Source organism: Ursus americanus, chromosome 22 (assembly GCF_024610735.1).
Source record: "Ursus americanus isolate L20-20 chromosome 22, mUrsAme1.1.p, whole genome shotgun sequence".
NCBI lineage: Eukaryota > Metazoa > Chordata > Mammalia > Carnivora > Ursidae > Ursus > Ursus americanus.
The window spans coordinates 650,893-678,475 of record NC_142148.1 but is presented as its reverse complement, the minus strand read 5'-3'; the positions used below and the strand labels follow the sequence as shown (position 1 = coordinate 678,475).

At 58.1% G+C, this 27,583-nt stretch overlaps 1 protein-coding gene and 1 pseudogene across 4 annotated transcripts; one reads left to right on the top strand and one right to left on the bottom strand.

Moving 5' to 3' along the window:
• Positions 1-18: 18 nt before the first annotated feature.
• Positions 19-26,940, bottom strand: GMEB2 (glucocorticoid modulatory element binding protein 2). Of its 4 annotated transcripts, XM_045794731.2 has the most exons (11): positions 25,137-26,641; positions 24,114-24,210; positions 21,165-21,352; positions 13,709-13,806; positions 13,029-13,159; positions 8,505-8,608; positions 5,997-6,154; positions 5,437-5,508; positions 5,025-5,162; positions 4,633-4,755; positions 19-2,831 (listed from the first exon to the last, which is right to left on the bottom strand). In XM_045794731.2, the coding sequence occupies exons 3-11, from the start codon at positions 21,293-21,295 to the stop codon at positions 2,173-2,175; spliced, it is 1,614 nt and encodes a 537-aa protein (XP_045650687.1). In that variant the 5' UTR covers positions 21,296-21,352; positions 24,114-24,210; positions 25,137-26,641; the 3' UTR covers positions 19-2,172. The 4 variants fall into 4 exon arrangements, with proteins under 4 accessions (XP_045650687.1, XP_045650700.1, XP_087709553.1 ...); XM_045794744.2 differs by lacking the exons at positions 24,114-24,210; positions 25,137-26,641 and adding an exon at positions 26,806-26,940; XM_087853427.1 differs by having other exon boundaries at positions 24,114-26,641.
• On the top strand, positions 14,626-15,549 carry LOC148108011 (glyceraldehyde-3-phosphate dehydrogenase pseudogene; annotated as a pseudogene).
• Positions 26,941-27,583: the final 643 nt, after the last annotated feature.

Genomic DNA, 27,583 nt, shown 5'->3' with positions numbered 1-27,583 from the left:
ACGAGACTCAGACACACATTACGAAAAATGTTTTTACTGTAAATCAAAGTACCAAGCACATACTTGCAAAACAACAGACGAAGTAGAACCCGGATGCTTCCCTTCCCCAGGCTGCCTCAGAGCCGGCGCCGGCACCCGTGAGAAAACCCAGTCCAGTCCTGCTCCCCAGAAGCCGCCCGCGGTCCCGCCCCGAGGGGACGGCAGGGGAGCCGCCGCACTGACAGAGCTCCAGGAGCCCCGCCAGGCACAGGTGTCTGCCCCCAGCCCAGGCGGAAGGAGGGAGGGGCCGCAGTTATTTCCGAAGCTGTGGCTTCTGTTTCTATGGCTCTGACGCGCACTTCCCTCCAGCACCCCTGCGGTCTGAGGGCAGGGCTGCGGCTTCAAAGAGGGCCGGCAGGGCCGACTGTGACAAAGGCTCCAAAGGCAAGACGTGGTTTTATCAGCCACGTGGTTTCTCATATGCTCTGAGCTGGTGCAGACGGACAGGACAGGCCAGGACAGGCGGCGCCCACCCCGTGGGGGTCACACCGCCGCAGGCATCAGGACTCCGGACGATGAGGACGTACACCCGCAAGTAAACATCAGGCTGAAATCAGCTGACCCATGACAACAGCAAACAAGTATGCAACAGAAAAGAAAACAGAAAAAGACCACCTCGGTGGCTTGACTCGGGGGGCGAGGCCCACTCCGCTAGGTCTGGGGCACCTGACGGTGGATGGACGGACGAACAAAACCCAGTTCCCTTCAAAGCACAAAGTGGGGCAGTGGCTTGTCTCCGAAGCCCCCTCCCCTTCTCCCAGAGAAGGGTGTTCAGCAGGCAACAGAACTAACAGGTCTAAGGGGACCTGCCACTCGACGGCTCGGACGGGCCTTGGGGCCCCGCTGGAGACGGCTCCAGGCCTTCAGGGGACCCCTGCCTGCGCTCCCTCCTGCATCCAAAATCAGACCTGCAGATGGACCACGGATGGCCCTGCCAGTGAGCACCCCGGCCCCCACCTTGACTGGCCCTGCCCCAGACTACCAGTCCGTCACCCAAAATGCCCTCGGGCACCAGTATCAGCCAGCAGGGCGCACCTCCACCTCCAGATAGGGGCGTGGGGAGTGCCGGGGCCAGGGGCTAAGGCTGTCATGGTGGTCCCACCAGCAGGCTGAGCACAGGGGTCAACAACAAGCCCCCAAAAGGCAGGAGCACCCACGCCCCATGCAGACCCTCCCCAAGCTCCTGTCTGGTTCTGTTCACACCCCTACCCCAGAACCAACGTCCCAGGGGCACACCCACCGTCACGCTCCCCTGGGCGGCCTGCCGGTGCTGAGAGCTCACAGCTGCAGCAGGAGCCAGCACACAGCCCCCCGTGGGACATCCCGACAGCGGTCTTGTACAGAGCACTCTGGAACCCAGAGCAAATTCGGGGAGCCCAGGCACTCAACATTGCTTAGGTTGGAAATGCTATAAATTCGACTCTTCCTAGAAGCCTACTAAACAATTCACTTAAAAACACCCACAGTGCGTGTGCAACGGCCCCCGGGGGCCCAAGCGCCTGCCGGGTGGAGGGAGGTGGGCAGACGGTAAACTCAGGCTGCTGGGGCCCCTCGGCCCTCTGCTCAGGCAGGTGCCCAGGAGCGCAGCCCAGAGCCGCGGCGTGTGGACCCGCGGCGGCACCGAGGTCTGCTCTAGACGCGGGAGAACAGGGTGCCGGGCCACACTAAACCTACAGAAAACTGTGGGAAGAAACCAAATCCATAGGATCCATGGGTTTCCACACTTGGGGACGGTTCCCAAGACATGTGTTAGTGACACCCCCTCCCCCAGCCGGCTCAGGCCCCCCCAGGGGCCCCCTGCAACCACGGGGTCCGTGCCCCGTGCCCCGGCTCTGCCTCCTCGTCCTCTCTGCCTGGCTCCGGATCAGGCCCAACGTGTAAACAGTATCAATAAGCAACAGATGGAAAAATGTATTTCCTAAGAAAGAAGGGGGAGGAAGTGCGAGCGCGAGGCTGGCTGCACAGGTCGGTCATCCGCGATCCCTTTTGCTCCTCGTCTGTTTTGGTGTTTCCTCTCTTTGGTTCAGCCCAACGTGACCCGCGGGGCGCCGGTGCCATGCTCCCACCAGGCCACGGCTTGAGGAGAGGCGGCCAGCCCTGTGCCCGCGAGGGGCCTCGCCCCTCCCCCAGCGTCTACTTGTGCTCGTGGCCCTCTGCCATGGCGGCCACCTCGATGGTGGCTGTGTGCTCCTCGGGCCCCGAGGCGGCCACGGCACTCTCGACAGCCCCTGTGGGCACTGTCACGATGGTGCTGCCCCCAGGTGACACCTGGGCGACGTTCTGCAGGGTGGGGCCCAGGCCCGGCAAGGTGAGGAGCTGCAGGGGGCTCACCACCTTGACCACGGTGCTGCCGTCCTGCATGGCGGCCGTGCTCAGGACCGTGAGGCTGGACGCGTCCGGGTGGATCTCCACTGTGCTCGGGAAGGTGGCGCCCGACGAGGCCAGCACCGTGTAGCCCCCTAGCAGTGGCGAGGCGGGGGAGCTGGCAGGAGCAGCCTGGGGGGGGCCCTTGCCCAGCACGGGGGAGGGCAGGGTGGACACCACTTTGCCGAGTGGCACGCCGGTCAGCTGGGAGACAGGCACGCCGGGGCTGAGGGCGATCTGGGCGGACTGGGTGAGCACCTGAGAGGCAATGGCAGCCGGCCCGGACGTGGCCCTCGCCAGCCGGGGCCGCTTCGTGGGGGGCGGCAAGGAGACAGGGGTCAGCGTCATGAGTACGTTGCTGAGATGCTGAGATTTGTGCTTGAGTTCCTTGGCCCGACGGCGGTGCTCGTCACACTGCTGCTCCAGGGCTGCGGGCAGACAGGGGCAGAGTGTCACTGCGGGGACGGGGACAGGGGGCAGGCGTCGCTGCAGGGACGGGGGCAGGGGGCAGAGCGTCACTGCGGGGACGGGGGCAGGGGTCAGAGCGTCACTGCGGGGACGGGGCAGGAGGCGGGCGTCACTGCAGGGACGAGGGCAGGGGGCAGAGTGTCACTGCAGGGACGGGGACAGGGGGCGGGTGTCACTGCGGGGACGGGGGCAGGGGCCAGAGCGTCACTGCAGGGACAAGGCAGGAGGCGGGCGTCACTGCGAGGATGGGGGCAGGGGGCAGAGCGTCACTGCGGGGATGGGGGCAGGGGGCAGAGCGTCACTGCAGGGATGGGGCAAGAGGCGGGCATCACTGCAGGGGCAGGGGGCAGAGAGTATCACTGCAGGGACGGGGACAGGGGGCAGAGTGTCACTGCGGGGACGGGGGCAGGGGGCGGGCGTCACTGCAGGGATGGGGCAGGAGGCGGGCGTCACTGCAGGGGCAGGGGGCAGAGAGTATCACTGCGGGGACGGGGACAGGAGGCGGGCGTCACTGCGGGGACCGGGGCAGGGGGCAGTGCGTCACTGCGGGGACGGGGACAGGAGGCAGAGCATCACTGCAGGGACGGGGGCAGGGGGCAGAGTGTCACTGCGGGGACCGGGGCAGGGGGCAGAGCGTCACTGCGGGGATGGGGGCAGAGAGTATCACTGCGGGGACGGGGACAGGAGGCGGGCGTCACTGCGGGGACCGGGGCAGGGGGCAGTGCGTCACTGCGGGGACGGGGCAGGAGGCGGGCGTCACTGCGGGGGCAGAGTGTCACTGCGGGGATGGGGGCAGAGAGTCACTGTGGGGATGGGGGCAGGGGGCAGAGAGTCACTACGGGGGTGGGGGCAGAGAGTCACTGTGGGGATGGGGACAGGAGGCAGAGCATCACTGCAGGGGCGGGGGCAGGGGGCAGAGTGTCACTGCGGGGACCGGGGCAGGGGGCAGAGCGTCACTGCGGGGATGGGGGCAGAGAGTCACTGTGGGGATGGGGGCAGGGGGCAGAGAGTCACTGTGGGGGCGGAAGCAGAGAGTCACTGTGGGGACGGGGACAGGGGCTGGGCGTCACTGTGGGGACAAGGGACGAGGAGGGAGGACAGCATCACTGCGGGGTCAGTGGGACGGGTGGGGGGGGCACCAAGCACCAGTGCGGGGACGGGGAGTGGAAAGAGAATAGAGAGCATCAGACCACACGCCCTGATGCGGGGCCTGTGCCGGCACGGCAGTGATGCTCTGTCCCTGTCCCACCCTGTCTCCCACAGTGACACTCCCGGGGTCCTGCATGGACCGCCCCTCCGAGGGAGCAGAAATGCCATCTCAAAGGCGGCCTTCAAGCTGCCAGACGAGGGGACAGACCTTCCCCATTCTAGCTTTCCAACCCTCATCTCCACAGGAAAGCTGCTCTTGTGATACGTTAAGATAAAAAGCGGGCTATAACCAGACACGTCAGCACTGGCCTCACGCACGCCCCTGAGAGCACAGACACCAAGGGAGCGCCAGGAAAGAAAAGCACAAATGTCCCAAAGGGGACTCTGGGGGCCATGCTGGCTCCTGGTCACCTCTCCCACTTTTCTCCTATAAAGAGCTGCAGGGGGAGTTCCACACTCAGGACCCACGGACGGGCTGTCTAGGCCCTGCGTCACGGCTTCCCTGCTTCCCTGTGTGACAGCACCAGGCTCTGCTGGTCCTTCCCAACTCCGGACTCTGCCTCCAGTGCTCTCTCAGGAGCAGCTGTCCCACGGGGCTGTCCCCCAACGTACCCGCCAGGTCCCTGGCGTACTGCTCCCGCGAGCGGTCCATCTGGCACTTGTGGCTGGCCAGCACCTTCTTCACCAGGTCCAGCATGCCGAAGTTCTGCACGATGTTGTTGAGGAGGACGGCGTCTTCAAGGAGCGAGCACACAGTGAGAACGGCCCCCCCCGCAGAGAAGTCCCCCGGACACGCAGGGAGACCCCGGCAGGCATACAGCCCCTGCACAGCCCCCTTCCGACACCAAAGCTCGGGCTCGGCACAACTGAGTCTACGACTCGGCTTCATCCCGGGGGCGCGGCAGGGCGGGAGGGAGCACCCAAGCACCCCCGCCCCTGCACAGAGCAGGAAGGAGCCTGGGGGGCGGTGCCCACCGATGCCAGGCAGACACAGAGCCCCTCACCTCGGAGCTGCAGGGGGGGGTCCTGGACCCGCTGCTGCAGGCCTCTCATGGTCTCCATTAGCTCCTGGTGGAACTCCTGTATGACCTCGTCCAGCAGACCCGCGTCCTTGAGCCCTCGCCAGAAGGAAAACGTGTCATCTGTGAGGGGCGGAGAGGCTCAGAGAGCAGGAAGAATCCACAGAACAGCCACGGCAGGCTTCTCACCACAGGCAGGAGCAGAGAGCTGCCAGGGGGCCCGGGCCCGGGGGCCAGAGCACACAGGTCCAGACGGGGGCCTGGGCCCGGGCGGAGCTCCACCCTCTGCACTGGCACTTCCTCCAGGAGGCCTCTTGTGCCTGCCTGCACCCCTTCCAGGGCCGCCCAGCATGTCCCAGCCCCCACCCACAAAGAGCCCACCCAGAAGGACCCATACCTCCGATGGCCGTGGTCCAGTCACCGGGATCCTCACAGGTCTCTATGGTGATGGTAGCAGGAGACCCATTCACTGCAACCCAGACATGGCCACCATGAGCCTCACCAGCCAGTGAGCGACCCTCCCAACCTGCCATCCAAACAGCTCTAAAGCTCTCCTTTGCACCGATTTTCACAAGAGCCACAAACATGTGTACCAGTGCAACCAAAGGATTTACTTGCTTCTGTGGTACATCCATTTTTAAACTTCTTAATCAGAGACATCTTCAAACACACACAAAGGAGAAAGAACCAAGTCTCTTTGACCCCACCACCAGGTTTAAAATTCCCAACATCGCGCTCCTCTTGTGGCATTTACGATCTCCCCGGCATGCTGTCGATGAAAACAGCAATCCCACTAGACTCCCTCGGCGAGGACGGAGGCGGCTGCGGATGCCGCGGGCCCGCGGGGGAGGCCAGGCTGCCCACAAGCGGCATGCAGAGGCCCAGCCCCACGGGCACAGATGGAGCGGGGCTGGGATAAGCCGCCGGCAAGAGCAAAGGCTCCGGGCCGGCACATACCGTCGGCCGTGGCAGGCGTGAGCGGGATGTACTCAGCCGAGGTGGGGCTGCTCAGGGACACGCGGGCGCCCGAAAGGTCGATCTTGGTGCTGCGGCAGGTGTTGGAGCAGACCTTGTCGTGCTGATAGAAGTCCAGCTCCCCAGAGTCCATGATCTTCCTGTGGCAAACGGGACCAGAGACGGAGGACACGTCCAGGCACTGGTGTGTGCAGCTGGACCCCAAGGCGCCTCCCCTCCTCCAGTACCCCGCCTCAAGTGCCCTCAGCTCCTGATGGCAAGGCAGAGCAGGGGCTGGCCTGGGGGCAGTTTCCGGGAGAGGTGGTGGCTGCAGAGTGGCTAACCACAGGGCGGGAGGTGGGCACCACGGAGGCTCCAGACAGGTCTCTCTGACGACCCCAGCCAACACTCTGGGCCAGTGAGGGGACTTCCTGCTGCCAGCACAAGTGGGAAGTCTGTGGGGACCGTGACTGCAGTGGCTGGCACCCAGAAGGAGAGATGAGGGCCCTGGCAGGCAGTCATCCCAGAGACACTGGTCACCTACAGGGCCCTCCGAGGGTGTTCTGCCACCCGCTGGCCCCAGGAGAACGGGCCCACGGCTAACAGAAGTGCAGAGGGCGCACCCACAAGGGGACTATGAGGCCGAAGGGGACGAGAAACCCTCCAGGAGCAGCCTGGCCCTCTGCGTGCACGGCAAAGCAGCACGGTGCTGGCACCTCTGGCCTCTCACTCTGTGCTCAAGGCGGCTGGCTTGGCTGGCTTCCCATCCTCAGCCTTATCAGAAGGGCACAGCACGTCCCCCACCTGCCAGGGACAGGCCTCCCAGGGAGGCCCTTTACTACGGCTTCTCTGGAGGGCCTGGGCCGAACTCTGCAGACGTCTCAACTCACGCCCCTGCACCCGGGACCTCCACGTTGCTGGGCATCCGCACAATGCGCCTGCGCTGACCTCAGGGCTTGCGGCAGACCCACGGTGCCCCCCTACCCCCGCAGTGCTCGTCCAAGGAAACGGCCGGTTGCCTTCTCAGAGCTAGGCCACCAAAACACTTTCTAGAAAGTCAGGGGCCCGCTTAATGGTTGGGGCTTAGAGAGGAGCCCTAAGCACTGCAGGATGGGACACAGGGCCAAGCGTAAGGGCGCAAAGCGGTAGGCTCGCCCTAGAAGCGCAAGTGTAACGGGCCGGCTGGGTCTCTGGCTGTGGACATCTGCCCATTTCAGGCCCAGACTGAGGTTCACAGGGACAGTGAACAGGGCCATGATCCAGGACTCACCAAGGGCCACAGGCACTCCCCTGGCAGCAAACCCGTGCCCAAGGACGGCATGAAGTCGCTTCTCCCGGGAATAAACACACGAAGGACATGAAGGAGAGCAGCCCCTTCAGCAGCAAAGTGACCCAGTGCAGCCACGCCAGACACCATCACAATCATTAGCCGTCTCCAGACTGGCGTGCAGACTGGCATGCAGGAGGGGCCGTGGAGTGAGCACGTGGAGGGGTGGGGGCTGCCAGAGAGGTACCCTCTGCCTCATCAGGAGGGAAGGGTTGTCACCACCAAAGCAGGAAATGTGAAAACACAGACGTCGGGCATCAACGTTCTGGGGTATGAACTGAGAGTCTAGTCTGTCCTCAGCTTCTCAGAAGGGGCATCACCATTTCTGTTTCACAAGTGACGGGAAAAGGGACAGAAGGCCATCAGGAACAGGTCACACACACACAGGGTGGCTGGCAGAGCGGACGCTGGCCTTCATACCGGCCTGAGAACCGGCCCACGCAGACGAGCGACAGGCCCCTTGGGATGCTGGCACAGCTAACGGAGAGACCGAGGCACGAACTCCAATCATCTCTATTCTGGGATCTGATGTCGGTGAAGGAGGTGAGAGCCAGCCCAAACCTTCCTACAAATTCCTGTTTAATCTCAAAGGGAAAGGAGGTCTGTGAGGAGCAAGCAGGCTCCTGACCAAGAGCACACCACCGACAGAGATGGGGCATCAACCCAGCACCACCTGATCTCGTGAGAGGTAAGGTCAGGGATCCGAACTAACACCCTCTGGAAACCCACTGGCCTGTACCCTGAAAGCAACAAGGTGGAGAGAAGGTCCAGGGGACGGATGCGTGGCCACTGAACACAGACGTGGTCTGGATGGGACCCTCAGCAGGCAGACGGACCATGCCAGAAAGGGACAGGTGGCCAGACAGGCACCCCAGGTTAGAGACCTGCGCCTGGTGCCCAGGCACCCCGGGATTCGGTGGCTGCTGTGGGAGATGCAGGAGCACGTTCTCCAACACGGGGATGCACAGGGAGGCTGAGCAAGGACAACGAAGTCCCGCAAATCGGACGGTGCCACACGCCAGCAGGGCTGTGGGCAGGAGCCGTCCCCAGGGTGCTGTCAATGCTCATGTTCAGAATGGGCCTCATCTTAAAAAAGTCAAATTAAAATGAAAAAGCAACGGAAGGACACGTGGCGCGGTCACTTGAGCCCGCCGCGGAGGCCCGCTGCGCGCGCGGACACCCACCTGAGCATGATGCCATTCATGCGGATGGCCCTCTTCCAGTCCTTCAGGGTGGACTTGCCGGCCAGGTGCACAAACTCCTTCGGGCTGATCACATGCTCATCGTACTGTGGAGGGAGCACAGCAGAGACGGGTCAGCACGGCCCTCTGTGACCCATCTCTCCTGCCTGACCGTTGGCCAGAGCCCAGCCGGGGGGAGGGTACGGGGCGGCCAACAGCCACAGGCTCGCTCTCAGTCTGACATTTCAGATCCAACCAGTGACAATGGTCGCTGGGGGAAGAGAACAATTCAGGCAACACAAGATGTGGCTGTCCTGCACGGGGGCTGGGGTGGGGGGCTGGCTTCCTGCTGCCAGCGGCTGTCCCCAAGCCCAGGGAGGGAGCCCAGGGAAACAGATGGTGCGCCTGAGCCAGGGAGAGCAGAGGTGACAACACCGCTCAGAAAGACAGGCCTCTCCCCCTCCAGATGGGAGTTGGCAAACCCACTTATGCGTGACTTCCTCCATTAATAACACACACTTACGTGACATCGACAACACAGGACAGTGCATAGGCTAAGCTGTGATTTGTCCCCACCCCGAACACCCCTCACAGCGCATATCTCTTGCACCAATACACACACATCCATTGCAACGTAGGGTCTGGGGCCAGCTTCACCCTGTGCCGGAGCTCAGATAGCTTGAGACGCTAAAACACCCTATTAAACCGTGTTAAACAAGTAATTACTGGAACCGAAGAATCAAAATAAAACTGCATTTACTTTGGAAACAAGCAGGCAGGAGAGGGATGAGCCACCAGGTCTCAGCACAGGCGGAGACAGAGGTGCCGCTGAGCCTTCCTTGCAGGGACGCCTCCTCCCGGGCCCCCCACTGTCTGGGCTCAGGTCTGGCTGGGGTCCTCCAGCGTATCCTGCTCGGAGCACAGAGCGCCAAGCACTGGTATCTCCAGCAGACTCAGGTCATAGCAAGTGCAAGCAACCTGGGGATCCCCGCTGATGGGAGTCGTTTTCCTAACGTCCCGAGCACACACACGCTCTCTCACTGAATCCAGGAAGCCACTCGACCCCTCGCTCAGCTGGTCGGAGAGACGGGCTGTGTGAGTCCAAGCAGCAGAGGCAGAACACCTGTCTGGCCACTGCCCAACACCTCCCCCACTCCCCCAGACACGACACCATCTCTGCCCCTCCCCTACGGCATGACATCATCTCCCCTCCCCTAAGGTGTGACACCATCTCCCCTCCCCCTGGGTGTGACATCATCTCTCCCCCTCCCCTAAGGGGTGACACCATCTCTGCCCCCCCACCAGGCATGACATCATCACCCCTCCCCTTAGGTATGACATCATCTCTCCCCCTCCCCCAGATGACATCGTCTCTCCCCCACCCCACCCCCATGCCATGGGGGCCGTGGTCCCTGGCCCACCCCAGCTACACCCGGCAGATCCGTGTCTCCCAAGTCTCGTGCTTCCCTCCACTTCCGTCTCCACACGCCGCCCTCCCTCCCTTCCTCCCACCATCTGGGCTGACCACCACTCCTCGAGTTCCAGAGTTTTCTTAGCAGCTGGCACGTCACACTAGTCTTAGGCTGGGTGCGGTGCCTATCGAGGCGTCAGAGTCTGGAGCTGAGTGAGCGCTCAGCCAGGGGCCACAGGTTTCATCCGGTTTCCAGTCTTTCTAAGACATGTCGTCAGAGCTGTGGGCTCACCCACACATTTCCACTTCCTTTACTCTGCACACCTCCTGGACCTAAAACTCCTGTCTGGAGTCCCTTTCCTTCTGCCTGAAATACACTTCCGAGAACACCCTTCAGTGATGACTTGCTCGTGGCCAGCGCAGTTTTGTGTGAAACGCCTGCGTTCCCTCGAGACTGGAAAGAGGACTTTGCTGTGCACAGCTCTGCTCGCCCAGCGCAGGACACAGCTCCTTCGCCCTCCGGCTGCTGCGGCACTTTTGGGAACCCCTGCACCCAAGGACCTGTCTACTCTCACTAGGTGGGGCCTGCTCTGCCTCTCACTGCACGGTTCCATCGTGCTGCTGTCTACGAAAAACCTGTTTTTGTTTCTATTTCGTTATTGCTTCAAACCTACAGAGCACATGGAAGACTAGCACAAAGAACTCGAGTATGCCCATCCCAGGCTCCCCAGCTGCCGGCCCGGGGCCCCTGTGCACCCTGCTTCCCGGTCGACTGCTCCGCAGGGAGGGGAGGGAACTGCAGACTCAGACCCTGTCCTCAGCACTCTGGGTCTACTTCCTGACGACGAGGTTCTGCTACGGACCTGCAACTCTCGACATCAGGAAATCACCATTACTGTGTGTTATCTAATCAACAGGCATCACATAGAGCTCATGAGCGGCCCCATAACAGCCTTGCAGCAGTCTGTCTCTGAAGCAGGACCCGGCCCAGACTGTGCACCACACCTGCTCCCTGAACAGCCCGCCTTCATCTTCCTGACCTTGACATTTCTGAAGCACACAAGTGAATTTCTTGTTGACTGTCCCTCGTGTCTTCTCATGACAAGAGTCAGGCTAGGCCTTTCTAGCAGAAAGGCCACGGAATTCCCACCCATTCAATCAGGGGACCCATGACGGAGGTCTGTCCCGACACTAATGTCATCACTTGCTCAAGGAGCCACCTGTCAGGCTTCCCCTCTGCAGAAGTGTTGTGTTTCCTCTACAATCACCACCAAATGGACGGGGGATATTTTGAGACTGGAGCACACCCTGCTCCCCAACCAGCTCTCAGCAGCCAGGTCTGGCACACGGTCTTGGAGCCCAGGCTCCATCACCCCTTGCACGTCTACTGGTTGGCACTCCAACAAAAGAGCTTTACTTCTATCTGATATAAACACCATGAAAAACACAGCAATAATCAGACCTGTGGACTCTCACTTCACCTGAGTCATAATCCAGACTATTGTTAATTATTTTGGTGTTAAACCGTCCAAGATGGAGCCAGTCCTTCAAGCTGCCTCCGAAAGTCATTTGAAATGTGGCTGGTTTCTTGTACTCATTCAGTTTGGGATTTGCTGGGTCTCTTGAACTGTGCACGGCTACCTTCCCTCCATTATGAATGTTCTCAGACCCTTCTTCTCTCCTTCCAGAACTCAACTGATGCATTAGCCTTCCTTAAGCCTCTACGCCCTTTTCATTTCTGTGGATTGTATTCTGGATAACTTCTTTACTCCCACCTTCCAGTTCACGAATCATCTCTTCGACTGTGTCTAATCTGCTATAAAACCTATCCACTAAGTGTTCTATTTTAATTCTATTTTTCATTCCTAGTTTGTTTCTCTGAACATGTTTATGCTTTCCTCATGTCAAGCCTCTCTTATATTCTCGAGATAAATCAAACATAATTATTGTATATTCCCTGTCTCGCAATCCCAACACCTGAAGTACCGAGAGTTCCATTCTGTCTGTGGTCTGTGTGCACTCACTTCGGTGCTCGGCCTCTTCCCATGCTCAGTGTTCCTGCTTGCTTTACATTGAGCTGCTTCTTTCTTGAAACTCTGTCTGCTGACATTACTCAAAACCTGTGATAAAGAGGAGTTCCTCCAAAAAGGATTTTTCATTTGCTTCAGTCAGATTCCTGGGGGAACTGCCAGCCAGGAACCACTTACAACTAAACACCTAGGATTTCCTGACCATACGGCTCCCAGAGAATCCTCCTCAAGAGGGTCCCTCTTTCCCTCAGTGTCAAGACGGGCGGCAGGAGGCTCCCTGTCCCAGGGACAAAGTGGGGCTGGGGGCCTGTTGTTAGTGGTCCACCCCGACACTGAGGGGAGACACCTTTCCAAGTGAGAGCATCACAGGGGATAATCTCTGCCGCCAAGCACACAGCTCAGGGAAGCCCTGGGCTTCACCTTCTCAACTCCAGCCCTGCGAGGCTGAGAAAGCCGCTGGCAGACAAAGGCTCTGCAGGCCGAAGCTGGAGGTGGTGCTCGGCCTCCTCCACAACCCACCTTCACTCGGGCCCTCAGCTTGAGTATTTCAACCATTTTTGCCAGCTTACGGGGGCACCCAGAAGATACTTTAGGAAAGCATCCTAACCAGCATTTTTGGCTACTTTCAGCACAAGGTGAGTCTGGGTACTTAATCTACCTTGGCAGAAAGAGAACACCTCTCCCATTCACCTTACTCATGGCTACTAAATGAGTCTTTCCAAAGCAAACACATCATTCAATCTACCAAAAAAAAGGAGCTCCCGGCTTGGTGACTGTGGCGCCCCCCCCCCCCCCCTGCCAGCATGAACGGGGCTACTTCCCCAGTCTCTCCCCACGGCTGCACTCCAGAAACAAGGAATCAGTACCTCCTGATGTTTTCCCCTGTGCTCTCAGCAACAATCCTGTCCATCCTTGAAGGCTTACCCCTTTCTCCTCTCTTCTCCCAAGCACGTGCGATCCCCACCCTCTGCAGCCCCCAGCACAAGTCATGCCCTGCCCCCCCGCCAGCGTGTCTCAAGGTTGCCGTGCCACGAGGGCCTCCCTCCCCTGCAGCCTGGCACACGTCTGCTCGTGCCGGAGCCTCACCTGAACACACTTCACATTGATGCCCGGGCACACAAACTTCCTCCAAATCAGGTTGGCTCTGCTGTCTCCGCAGGTAATGGGGTACACGATTTCAGCCTCCAGGCTCTCCTCTTCTTCAGCCACCTTCACTTCTCACAAGGTGTGGTGACAGGGAAAGGGTAAAAACAAAACCAGTTACAACCTTTCCAAAGTACTTCCTGCAAAAGCACAAACACGGCCACCAACCAGAAACCAGAAACTAAGACCCAAAAAGGACTGAGATAGGGCAGGGATGTTACTCATCAGTCCCAGGTTAGAGGTTCAGGTAAAGTCACAAAAACCAACTTTATGATAGTAGTATTACTATAAACACATTAAACTGTGGTTCAACAGAAGAACCACTTAAGGAAATCTAATCAAGCTTTACTTGGAATAATTCTAGAGAAGCTGTTCTTACTGCTTCTGAGGAGTCCTGAGGCCGTCAGCCATTCACTGATGGTTTTACAAGCACTGGGGCTTCGGCCCGCCACAGGGAGATGCCGAGCTGCCCCTGCAGACTCCTGCCAGGCCACACCTGGGACGACCCTGGGGCCTGAGTCTGCACCACCCTCTCTGTACCTGGGGCAAGAGCCAGCAGGCGGCCCCCCGCTGCCTGGACAACCATCCCGCAGGGGCACGGAGTGGGAAGGCAGGCTCCCTACCTAACACGGCCTCCTTGAGCTGCGAGGACGCTGTGAATGCAGCCGCCGCAGCCGCTGCCGCGTTCTCCGTCTCCATGCTGTCCTCCGCTAGCTCGCCCCTAAGAGGGAGGGAGACATGAGCTCACCCCACCCACAGCGTGCCTGGCACACCTGGCTACCAGTACGCCCCCCCTCTCCTGATGCGGTCCAGGGTCCCAGCAGTGGCTGTGCAGGTCAGGGACCTTGCGGGGACAGTCACTGCACCGCTGCTCTTAGCAGGCGTTTCCCTGAGTGTCTCCAGTGCCCATGGCAGGACAGCCAGCAGGGCACATTCGTGCAAACAATGACACCTACATGGGAATTCGAAACCACCTCTTCTTTTCTTTTTTTTTTTTTTTTTTAAGATTTTACTTATTTATTTGAGAGGGAGAGAGAATGCACACAAGCAGAGGGGAGAGGCAGAGGGAGAAGCAGACTTCCCGCTTAGCAGGGAGACCAACACGGGACTCGATCCCAGGACCCAGGATCCTGGGATGATGACCTGAGCCAAAGGCAGATGCTTATCTGACAGAGCCACCCAGGCGCCCCCTCCTCCTTTAATAATTTTTTTTTTTCAGGGCACCTGGGTGGCTCAGTCAGTTAAGCATCCGACTCCTGATTTCGGCTCAGGTCATGAACTCAGGGTCGTGGGACTGAGCCCCATGTTGGGCTCTGTGCTCAGTGGGGAGTCTGTTTGAGGATTCTCTCTCTCACCCTCTGCCTGTCCCCCCACCTGCCCGTGCGTGTGGTGTGCACTTTCTCTCAAAAAATAGTAATACAAAACCCAGAAATAAGAGATGACAAATTTCCATAAAAAAAAAAATAAAAATAAGGCTCTCTGCTCGTTTGACAGACAGCCACATCTTCTGATGCAGTGCCAGGCATGTCCCCAAGACACAATGGTGAAGGTCGGAGTAAACAGATTTGGCCGTATGGGATGCCTGGTCACCAGGACTGCTTTTAACTCTGGCAAAGTGGATATTGTCGCCATCAGTGACCCCTTCGTTGACCTCAACTACGTGATCTGTGTGTTCCAGTATGACTCCACCCACAGCGAATTTCCACGGCACAGGCAAGGCTGAGAATGGGAAACTTGTCATCAATGGAAAGCCCGCCTCCTTTTTCTAGGAGCGAGATCCCGCCAACACCCCAGGGGGTGATGCCGGTGCTGAGTACATTATGGAGTCCACTGGGGTCTTCATCACCATGCAGAAAGCTGGGGCTCCCTTGAAGGTGGGGCCAAGAGGGTCATGATGCCCCCGTGTTTGTGATGGGCATGAATCATGAGAAGTATGACAACTCCCTCCAGATGGTCAGCAATGCCTCCTGCACCACCAACTGCTTGGCCACTCGGGCCAAGGTTATCCATGACTGTGGACGGTCCCTCTGGGAAGCTGTGGCGTGACGGCCAAGGAGCTGCCCAGAACATCACCCTTGCTTCTTCTGGCACCACCAAAGGCTGTAGTCAAGGTCATCCCTGAGCTAGCTGAATGGGAAGCTCACTGGCATGGCCTTCCCTGTCTCCACCCCCAGCGTGTCCGTCGTGGATCTGACCCGCCGCCTGCAGAAAGCCACCAAACAATGACATCAAGAAGGTAGTGAAGCAGGCATTGGACAGCCCCCTCGAGGGCACCCTGGGCTCCACTGAGGACCAGGTTGTCTCCTGCGACTGTAACAGTAACACCCACTCTTCCACCTTCAATGCCAAGGCTGGCACTGCTCTCAATCACCACTGTGTCAAGCTCCTTTCCTGGTATGACAATGAATGTGACCACAGCAACCAAGTGGTGGATGTGATGGTCCACATGGCCTCCAGGATGTAAGAGCCCCCTGGACCACTAGCCCCAGCAAGAGGAAGAGAGAGGCCCTCCGCTGCTGGGGAGTCCTTGCCCAACTCATCCCTTAACACACTGAGAATCTCCCGACCTCCACAAGGGTTCCATCCTGGATCCCTTGGAGAAGGGGAAGAGCTTGACCTCGTCATGTACCATCAATAAAGTATACTGTACCCAGCCAAAAACTAATAAAATAAAAATAAGAACTTTCTGTATGGGGAGAAAACCCCATAAACAATTATTTTAAAAGAGAGACTTGGGGGAAAGCCAACAGCACAAGGAAGACGGTTTGTTTCCAATGTTACCTAAGGAGCCCTGAGATCAACAGGACAGCCCCGAGGAAAACAGGCCAAGACCTAGGGCAGAGACCTGACCCACATCTAGCACACAAGCCGGAGACATCCGGGGCCTGGCACGCAGGTGGCATAGATGCTGGACAGCGTGAACCCCTCTGACCCAGACACCCACTTCTAGGGACTAACCCACAGATGATGTACCCCCACACCTGCAAAGCACCATGGGGGAGGCAGGTCTGGGGCCGGGACAGGACTCCCCAGGTGTACCCCTCATGATCACTGAGGGCCATTCACGCACTTCTCTGTGGAAAGAGGTTTGGTCACACACAAAGACACGGCCAGGCATGGCTCATGGGCAGCCATTCAGTCCCCCAGCTGTCCAAGCCACGGCTCCTCTCATGGTCTCTGTCAGTGTCCAGGGCCTGGCCAGGCCTCTCAGAGCACGCCGGGTCTGAGGCTCTTCCCACCCAAATCCTCCCGTCCCTCCTTCCTCCCACAGGGTCAGACCGTCTCCCCGAGCCCTCCTTTTACCCTGCGCGTCTAATTCCACCTGCTCCCTGGAGGGCCTGAACTGACACAGAGCTCAGTGTGGCCCCTGAGAGCAACACACCGACCCTGGGCTCCCTCCCCCCACTTGCTGACGACTGCTCTCGTGGCAGTGGCTCCACAAGCCCACGGCACCACAGACGGTGCCCAGACGAGGCCCACTAGCCAAGTCTCCAAGGCCTTAGCCCAGCCCCAGCCAGCTCAGAAATGAGAGCTGACAAGAAATGCAAACTTGGGAGTCTGGTCTTGGGGGCCCATTAGGAGTGACTACTACATGAAGAATACCGAGTGAGAGCATCAGCTCTCCAACAAGGGTGCCCGCACTCAAAGGGAAAGTGTCTTTCCCAGCCAGACTTGGGAAGCAGAAAGGACAATGACGAAGCAGGGAGCGTGCCCCTTCACACGGGAGAACCAGGGTCATCCCTAAGAAAAGCGAGTCAGGAGTGGGACACAGAGAGGCGCCAACCCAAGAGAGCCAGAGCCATGGCCCCACCACAGGTCGTGTGTACATATGCAGCAAGCCATCTGCAGGGACCACCCCGGGGAAACCGAGCCTTCTGGCCCCACTGCAACCAAAGGACCATCCAGGAAGGCAGACATGGGGACAGACCGCCCTCCTCTGTGCCTGCCCACCGCACCCACACCAGGAACAAATCCCCCACTGCTCTCAGGAGAAACCAATTAATTGGCATTTGTTCAAATTTCATTTGAAAAATGTCCGCTTTACTTAAAGCAAATGTTGGTAGAACTGCTGGCTATCTACAAAATGCTACTTTCTTCTTCCCAGCCTTGGCCACGCGTGCCCATCACCATGGCAAAGCAGTGGGCTTTCACTAATGAGGAACCCTCCCAAGCTCTCCCCCAAATACCCAGCCAGAAATCAGCACCCACAAAGCAGTGAACTAGCTTCTTCACCACACTCTCTTTTTAAACAAACAGCAAGAGTGAATCTCGGCTTTCAAGTAGTAGGACAGTAGTTAACATTTCTCACAGAAAAAGAAGAGAAATATCTTTAGGTCTCTTAAGTTAAAGCTGCCTCTGCTAACGGTGTGGGGTTTTCCTTCACAGGGAGAAGGCACGTGCAGCCTCTCCTTTCCTTCATAAATGACCAACCAACACGGGCAGTGTTTCAGTACCCTGGCTCCAGGACCATGGGACACAGCTCCCACGCCTGCTGCTGGAACCTTCCACCATGGAGAGAGCCAGGAAGTGGTCCTAGGCAGAGAGCTGCCGCTATCCCAGCCAGTGAGGGCATGCCAGACTGCCCAGCTGGGCCCAGAAGCACAGGCTTAGGCCAGAAACAGTGCCTGGCCGGCCAGCCTGGTCCTACAAAACCACAAACTCACGCGGTAGTAAGCCCCTAAGCTTGGGGCAGCCACGCGGCGAAACTTACAAAGAGACAAGTGCCAGAAGCAGGCTGCTGTCACAACGTCCTGGCAGAAAGCACCGAGACGGCGAGTGGGGGGAGGCCCAGGGCAGGAGCGGCTGCAGCAGGCTGGGAAAAGCAGGGGAAAAACTGGCAAAACGTGAGCCACAGTCACGGAGAAGGTGGAAAAGACCCTAAAGGACTTGCGTGCAGCTCTCCCAAGGAAAATCTCAGGCAGAAAGCGAAAGCCAGCTTCTTGGAGTACAGACAACGATGTGTGAAAAAGGGAGACAGTCATCCTGTGGGGTGCAGAATTTACAGGGAACACGCGGGTCCAACTGCTTCACATCTCCAATTTCCCACCTGGCAAAAGATTTCAAAGTAAGAAATGGCCTCGGGATAAAGACCACGTCGAGGACAGGCTAGACGGTCCTCTGGTCAAACCCCAGGTTTTGGGGCCAGGCCTAGCCAAAGGGCTTCTGAGAATCTTCAGGGCACTGTCCACAGCAGCCAGCCTCCCAAAACAAGAGAAGGGCCCACCTCAAGGAACTCAGGATGAGCACGAACAGAGTAGGAGAAGAGATGAAAATGTGTCAACGTGGAAAAGTGGAGATCACGGATTCACAGAAAACCAAACCGGAACAAAAATCGGCACACACAGTACAATCGATCTCATGATCGATCTCATCTGTGGGACTGGAAGGGGGCGTGCCGGTGGGGGGGAAGCTGGAAACACTGCTTTCTCTATGCGCACTACACTGAGTAACAGGCTTAGAGAAAGAAAGACAGTGGCGCGTTCACATGCAAACAGGGCGCCTGGGAGGGCCCACTCCAGGTGCTAACTGCAGGAATCTCCAGGTGGTAGCAACGGGACATGCTTGAATTTTTGCTCATCAGTATTTTCTAATTTTCTACCATATATTTTGTAATAATAAGTTGTTACTTTTAATTTTTAAGAATCTGTTGTAAACTTCCTGGTAAAATGGCAAATAAAGGTGAGAAGAGACGCTCCACACCCAGAAGCTTGGGTACCAGCTGCCTCTGAAATCAAGAGTGAGGGACAACCAGGAGAGGACAGAGCTGAGGCCAGGAAAGCCCGTCCCAGACGCCGTGCCAGCCTCGCCCGGTACAAGACCCTAGGACAAGAAAGGAGCCCCACCCCCGCTGACATGGACCCAGATACAGTGGTGGGGGAGGGCAGGCACTGCCCGGAGAGGGGAGGAGAGGGGCATGGAGAGAACCCAAGCAACCTGGACAATGAGACCCTTCCTGCCCCCAGCCCAGCCCCCTCCAGGAAAGGGTGGAAGCATGTTGCCCTGCACTGAACTGTGTCCTCCTCCAAATTCCTCTGGTGAGGCCCCGATCCCCGATGTGACTGCCCAATGTGAAGAGAGGGCCTTTAGGAGGTAATTACGGTTAAATGAGGTCATAGGACTGTGACCTTATAAGAAGGGGAAGAGAGAGGATGTCCACCATGTGGGGACATGGTGAGAAGGTGTCTCTGGCAAGCCAGGGAGCCAGAAGCTGATCCTGGACTTCCCGGCCACCGGGGCCGTGAGCAGGCGAGTTTTTCTGGTGTGGGCCGCCCCGTCTGTGGTACTTGGGTGTGAGCTGATGAGGACACAGCTGTCTGGGGAGCCCGAGCAGCCCAAGGAGACGACCCTGGACATGCTTACACTGGCCGCTCCGAATCCCGCACCCCGCGGCAGCAGCCACAGGGCCGGGCGCTGCTCAGAAGACTCCAGTGTGGGGCTAGATGCACCCAAGACTCCCTCCCTGCCCGGTCAGGCACCTGGATGGGGGGACACAAAGTTGGACTCGGCCAGGACCAGAGCACCGCCGGAGAGTGGCTGTGGGTGGGGGCTCCTCACAGCACCCAGGGCTCCTTTTCCAGCGGACCGCCGGCTCCTGACACAGCGAATTACTCACGACAGGCCATCCCACGTGCAAGAGAGGGGGCTTGGGCACCGTCCGCTGGCGGGGAGGGGAGGGGAGGGGAGGGGAGGCGCTGTGTGGCCACCCGGAAACCTGCCCACAGCAGGGACACGGACCACACAAGGTGGAGAACCCGGGTGGGAAATCCAACCGGAAGGCCCTGCGCTTCCTGCCACAGTTCAGCAGCGGTCAGCGAAGGAGCTGAGCATCACACGCAGGGAACCCAGGAACTCGGCGGGAGCCAAGCCCTCCTCCACCCTGCCTGCAGGAGGGCGTGTTAGAAAGCCGGGGTGGGAGAGCACAGCCCCGAAGCGGCGGCAATGAGACAGGAAGAGTGTCCAGGCCGGAGGAGCCACGCAGCAGCTGCAAGTCAGCCGTGCGAAGGAATGAAAACCCGAGTGTCCTCTAGGCCAGCAATGGGGATCGGCGCGGAGGTCGGGCCTGGTCTAGGGCCTTCCTCTCAGAAGTTCTACCAGACGGGAAAAGGCAAAAGCTCACCCCACTGCAGTGATGTGCAGAGGTCAGTGTGAATGTGCCACACACAGCAAGGACAACCACGACAGGAACACTGCCCCAGCCTAAACCCCTGGGGGCAGGAAGCACGAGGGGACGCATTCCTCCCTGACCTGGTGGCAATTCCATCAGGTCAAATATGGACTTTTTTGCCACCTAATTTTTTTTTTTTTTTAATTACCTTTCTTTTTTTTTTTTTTGATAGAGAGAGCAGGGGCAGTGAGGAGGGAGAAGCCCCAACCAGGCTCCATACCCAGTGCAGAGCCTGATGGGGGCTCAATCTCCCCACCCTGAGATCATGACCTGAGCTGAAATCAAGAGTCGGACACTCGCCCGACGGAGCCCCCCAGGTGCCCTTGCCAATTAGTATTCTATGTGCACTTCTATTACAAGAGATGGGGAAGAAAAAACTCCCAGCTTTTGTGAGGAATGTCAACTTGACTTTGAAAAAACAGTCCCCAATTGTTCCTACTGTCCATCTTATCGAAAGAAAAATTACCACATATTTGCGGAAATGAACACCATGTGACCATGTTAACATGGGAGAAAAAGACAAAGATGAAGCGTTATCTTTGCTTCCTGGCTACGTGAGGCTTCTGTCTTTCCTTCTCACTCTACTGACACAGACACTTGAGTCCAGTTTAAAACATTTAAGTAAAGGAGATGCCTGGGTGGCTCAACTGGTTAACAACTGCCTTCGGCTCAGGTCAAGATTCTGGAGTCCCAGGATGGAGTCCCGTGTCGGGCTCCCTGCTCAGCAGGCAGTCTGCTTCTCCCTCTGAACCCTCCTCCCTCTCACGCTCTCTCTGTCAAATAAATAAAAAAAAAACTTAAAAAAAAAAAAGGAACATTTAAGTAAAGAGAACTGCTGACGCCCCCCATTATGTGACGTCCAGGACACCCACCAGAGCCCGAGCGGCCCTCACAGGACAGAGGCCCCATCTCACCCGTGAGGAGCCAGGTTGGTCGTCACCAACACAGTCTTCACCTCCTCCACGCCGCTCCCGTCCACTGCGGTGTCCGGCGTTGTGACCACCACCACCTCCTCCATGTGGACACTCACATCCGGGGTTGCCATGGCTCAGCTGAAGACGACGCCAGAACCAGGAGTGTCACTTCGCCAGGGTCCCAAGCCCTAGAGGAAACCACAAGGCAGGGCACAGGGTCTCAGGTGGTCTCTGGGTATACACAACAGAGCTCCCAGCACCTGCACCTTTAAGTACCTCCAAAGACCCATCCCTCAGTCTGAGCCCGCTGCTTTTCGACAAACATGACAGCAAGAGGACTATTCCGGGGCTGCTGGTTCTGGTGAAGATGGAATAAGCACAATCCACCCATCTTTGCCGCTGTAAGAGCTAAAATCCCTGAACAGAACACAGGGAGCCGCTGCACATGGGCCGAAAACCCAGCGGTCACACAGCAGGAGACAGGGCAGGAGACCAGGATCCAAGTGGACTCCTCTGGAGGTCAGTCCCCTGGCCTCAGCTCAGGAAACCTGCATTCCGGAACTGCACACAGTAAGCAACTGGAGACAAGTCCAGTCTCTGGTTTGCAGAAATGGAAGGGAAACCCACACAGGACATTAGAGGAGGAAATGCCCTGCTTTTATTATTATTTTTGTTTTAACTAGCTTCTAGCAAGCCCCAGTCCCTGCTAAAACCCTGTGAGAGTAGTGGCCCAGCAGGCACCTAAAACTGAGGGTAGAGGCACACTGGTCTGGGACTGGGGGATCCCACTGCTCTCCATGCTGACACTTGCCCAAGGGAGACCCAGTGCTGAGGTGTCACGGCACAGAGGACACATGAAAGCCGTAGATTTCTAGCCAGAGGAAGGGGACCCTGGGGCAAGAGAGTATGGGGGAGACTGTGCAGAGTAAGGAGGTGTGGAAGGGGTGCCTGGGTCACCCCACAACTGTCTGGGGAGGGGGGCTGACCCTAAATGGCAAACCAAAGGTTTGGAGAACTGACCCTACAGGTCAGGTTCAAAAAGCACCACGCAGGCTCTGAAGACGGAGCTGATATAAGGGCCGTGCCCACAGGAGTAGCTCAAAACCTGCAGCCTGAACGTAATCACGCTGCCTTCCTGCTCTAACAGAAATGTCTACATTCTCTCCGAGATTTAAACAAGACCCACAGCCTCTGAACACGATATTCAAAGCATCCAGAATACAATCCAAAAATCTTTTGACATAAAAAGAAGCAGGAAAGTCTCGCCAATTCTCAAGAGAAAAAATAATCAAGAAAAGCCCACTCTGAAATGAATCGTCAGAGATTTTAAAGCAGCTGGTGTACCAGGCTTCAGGGACGAAGCCAGACATTCTTGAAACAAGTGGAAAGATAAAAAGTCTCAGCACAGGAACACGAGTTACAGCCAAATAGAAATCTGAGAATTAAAAAGAAAAAATTCTAACAGAAATAAAAAACTCACTGGATGGGCTCGCTATCTGAATGGAACGGAAGATGGAGGTAGAATCATAAAACAAACACAGATCCGTAGAAATTGTCCAAGCTGAACAGAAAAAAGGTGCAAAAACCAAATGAACAGAGCTTAGGGGATGTGGAAGAATATAAAAAGTTGGACATCTGTATTACTGGAGTCCCAGGAGAAAAGAAGAAAAAAGTGTGACGCTGAAAACATTTTTTTGGAGAATATAGCTGACCACTTCCCTAATCTAGTGAGAGGTGTACACTTAACACACGCAAGCAGTTCAGCAAACCTCAAACAGAATAAACTCAAAGAATTCCATGCCCGGATCATAATCAAATTGCTGAAAACCAAAGACAAAGTAAGAGCATTTCGAAAGCAGCCAGCCAAACAGAACAGACCACGGGCCCGAGAACCACCACCACAGGGCCCAGAACTCTCGCCAGACGCCAGCGGGCCGGAGGGCGGGACACCAGGAGTGTGCTGAAGGAAAGAGCTGTCTGCCCAGGAGTCTACGAGATCGAACAGATCCTATAAAAATAAATAGACATTTTCAGGTGAAGGGAAAGTGAAAGAACTGGTCATGGGGAGACCTGCTCCAAAGGGATATTCTTCCCACAGAAGGGAGAGGACAGCAGAGGAGACCTGTGACACCAGGGACGAACCAAGAGCACCCGACATGGTAAGTATCTGGGTAAACACACACTAAACTGTTTTCCTCTTACGTTCTTTTTTTTTTTTTTTTTTAAAGATTTTATTTATTTATTTGACAGAGATAGAGACAGCCAGTGAGAGAGGGAACACAAGCAGGGGGAGTGGGAGAGGAAGAAGCAGGCTCATAGCAGAGGAGCCTGATGTGGGGCTCGATCCCAGAACGCCGGGATCACGCCCTGAGCCGAAGGCAGACGCTTAACCGCTGTGCCACCCAGGCGCCCCTCCTCTTACGTTCTTTATACGACAGCCTGAAAGCAACAGTTCTACCCTGTCTGGTCGGGTTTCCGAGGGGTGCAGACAAGCCACGTCCATCACGGGCTAGGTGCTGGTGCAGGGGGCGGCGTGGCCATGCTTCCCTGCCCCACCTCAAGCACGGGAGCGCTGTTCTAAGCCGACTGGGAAGAATGGAGTCCTTCAAATGGTGAGGGGACAAACAGATGTTTACGTTCCACAGGATGGAATATCATTCAGGGACAAAAATAAGTGAGCAAAGAAGACACAAAAAGACACGGAGGAACCCTAACCGCACCTTGCTAAGTGAAGGGCCCAGACTGAGAAGCCAGCTGCACGGGCCCGGAGCGTGAGGGAGAGAGGCGTGAAGAGGGGGTAGAGGGGGCCTTAGGGCAGGGACAGGATGCTTTAGGACGCTGTAATGGTGGCTACGTGACACCATACATTTGTCAAAACCCCACAGAACATAAACCACGGACACAGGGTAGTTGTGACGTGTGTAGGCTCGTCCTCCGTCACACACGCACCGTTCTGCCTCGAGATGCTGATGGTGAGAGAGACCATGTCCTGGGCCACACCGTCCTCGGGCAGGACCTCCAGGGACTTGATGGCTGTCTTCAGACCCTTTAACCAGGAAAGCTTCAATGATGAATTTGCTGACATAGACATCCTGTCCATTTCTAAAATACAGCTTTTATGTTCTAGATCTAAGCTTTGAAAACAACCCTTTCAAACAAACATGCATAAAAGCCTACTTGAAAATTGCACTTAAGGGGCACCTGGCTGGGTCCATCGGTGGAGCACGCAACTCTTGTTCTTGGGATTTTGAGTTTGAGCCCCATGGTGGTTAGAGAGTACTTAAAAAAATAAAACCTTTTAAAAATAATAAATAAAATTGTACTTGAAATAACATAGAACTTTGGTGCTGATTTCTCAGGGTTTGGCTATCTCACCAAGCGAGGACCTCTGCTTTCACTGGGTGAACTCCATGGGGCCACGAGTCACACTTCAACCAAAAGCTGCAGCATGGAAGGGACCCTCCCTACAGCTAGCTGTGCTCCCCCAAATTTCAAAACCTTGCTGGGCACTAAGGAGAGTAAGTGCAGAAAACTGAACTCCTGCCTCTCCAACGCCAACTGTATTAAGTTTTCCCAACAGCACACCCTAAAGTGACCTCACAGATAACAGTTCAGGTCCTTGACACGAGGAGGATTACACACAGAACTACGCCCTACAGTGAGTAATCCTCGTCCCGCTACGACCAGAACCACACTCCCCAGTGGGCAAGCGCGATCTTTGTGGCCCTGGGCTTGTGGTGGAGAGCACATGGAAGCCCGGGTCTCCACCCAGAGCTTGGGTTCCTGACCAGTGTGACTCAAGCCCCAGTTAATTTCGAAGTAAACAAAATATTGTTATTTTTTAAGTATCATTCTTGAGCATAAGTATATAAAAACAAGACAAAAAATGTCGGTGTGTGGTCGGTACATCAGGTTCAGATCTGGCTTTCCACGTCTCCAGCAAGATCGCACATGTTTTCCTTTGATACACACACCGCCAAGAACACAGCAGCAGTCAAGGCAGTGGCCCACAGGCACCATCTCTTGGATCCTCGCAGGGTTTCAAACTTTTTAATTGGTTGCCAACTTTATCAAAGTTCACAGGGTTCACATAAAAAAGTCCAGATGTCCAGCTTCTCTTGCCCCCCCACCCCAGGCGACCCCTCCAGTCCTTCCTGCCCTCCCGCGACACCCTCCCTGCGCACTGGCCAGGCGGGCCAGCCTGCCCACGGGCAGCCCCTCTGGCTCAGAGAAAGCACGTCAGTGGCCTCCTTTCTCAGTTCAGGCATGAAGCGGGTTATTTTAAGCCTTAGATTTGAATACAGTTTTACAGTGTTCTAAATTCATAGAAACACTTCCGCGTCGGTGCGTGTCCACAGATTGCTCCCCCTCCCAGGAGTCTTCCCCAACATCCAGACCCTTCCTATGAAGACACCGTTTCGGGACAAGTGTTCTCCTCGCTAAGCCTGGCCCACGGTCGCACGACGCGCCGCGCTGCTGGGGGGAACGTCGGGCGCTGCACCCCGCTCCGCGGCCTCAAAGCACAAGCACCCTATGACCCAGCACTCCGCCGCGCCTACACGCCCGCAGGAGATGGAGTCGGCGGCCTGAGCGAGCGTGAGAGCACATGGCAGGTGGACGATGGGCCATCGCCTGGTGACTGTGCTCGGGGACACGGGCCGCACGCAGGACAGACACTAGCGGACACCACTTAGAGGGCTCCAAACACGCCCGGGGCAGCAGGGAGCGGGAACAGGGGTCGTGCGGCACCAAGCTGGCGGTGCGGATCAATCCTGGGCAGCCCGGCGCAGCGCCTCTGGCTACGGACGCTGAAGCATCCACCTTAGAATGTGCTGGAAGGTACACATCTTCGTGCTCCGCGCCGCTCTCCCAAGACCAGAGGGTCGGAGGGGGCTGAGCTGAAGGGCAGGGGTGGGTAACAGGGGCTCCCCGCGTGGACTCCGTAAACTCGCACGGTTCGGCTAAAGGCCCACAGCCTCGCCCACGCGTGGACGGGAAGCTCCAGCAGAGCGCTCTGCTTCCGAGGAAAAGTCCACCGACCCGACTGAGCAGCCAACCAAGTCCCTAGCAGGCCGGACCCTCCCCGGGTCCCCGTCTACACAATTCCTGCCAATACGTCTGCATCCTCACGACCCCCAACGCGGGCCCGCACGGGCTCAGCCCACCGCGCAGGGAGGGAGTCCGCGTGGACGGGGCTCCCACCGGGCCGGGGGAGCGGGGGACCCGCGTGGACCGGGCTCCCACCAGGCCAGGAGAGAGGGGGCCCGCGTGGACGGCGCTCCCACCGGGCCGGCGGAGAGGGGGACCCGCGTAGATGGAGCTCCCACCCGGCCGGCGGAAGTGGGGGCGTCCACACGGTCCCCACACCGCTGGGCTCCGCGCCTAGCCCGAGGGCCATCCCCACCGCCCCCAGCCGCCGGCCCGCCGCCTTCCGGCAAAATGGAGGCGGACGCCGCCACCGACGCCGCCTGACGCGGGCCCGTGACGCCCGTGACGCCCGTGACGCCCGCCGCGCGCCGCCGCCCCTCCCCCGCTCCCCTCCCCCCGCCGTAACGTCCTGACGCTCCGCAGGGACCCCTGACTGGACGGCGGCGCGCGGCGGAGCGAGAGGCCTCGCCGCGGGGGGGCCGCGGGCGCTTACCTGGGCCGCGGCCGGGCCTGCGCGGGCGCCGGCGGGCGGGCGGCGGCGACGGCGTCAGGCGGGCGGCGGCGGCGGCGGCCGCGGGCTCCGCTCCTTGTTGGGGATTCGGCGGCGGCGGCGGCGGCGGCGGCAGCCCGGGCGCGCGCTTCCTAGTGACGCAGGCGGCGGGGCCGCGCACGCAGGGCGGGGGCGGGCCCGGAGACTTATTTGGCGCTCGGCGGGAAGGCATGCAGCGCCGAGAAATAGGGCCCGGCGGGCCCCTGCGCGCGTGCGCGAGGTTGGGGGCGGGGCCCAGGGCGGACGCGACGGTACCTTCGCAGGGTCCCGCCCGCGGGTGCACCTGCGGGTTCGGCCCACGCAACTGCTAGATGTGGAACGCTGCGCGGAAAGATTGTTCAGGGACACTTTTTGAACGATGTGGGGGGGGGGAATGTGCGTGAACAGTAAGTGACAGAAACCAGATGTCGGGCCGCTTGTCGTGTCGAGCGTGTGGAAGGCCGCCTACCCGGAGACAGGCTCCGGAAGAGCCGCTTGTCCAGGCCGAGCCCTGCAGTGACCGGGCTTTGGTTCTTACGAGCCCTTCCAAAGGGCTTTGGACACTTCCCGAGTCCGCGCTCTGCCCTACGGTGCTCTTGTGCCGACCGCCCCCCTGCCCCCAGCCGCACTTTCCTGTGCTGTAGCCACTGGCCACATGTGCTCATTGATGTTGGAGTTAATTAACGTGGAAACTCAGGGCCGAAGGGACACTCAGATGGAGGGTTGGGGAGTTCTGCGAATC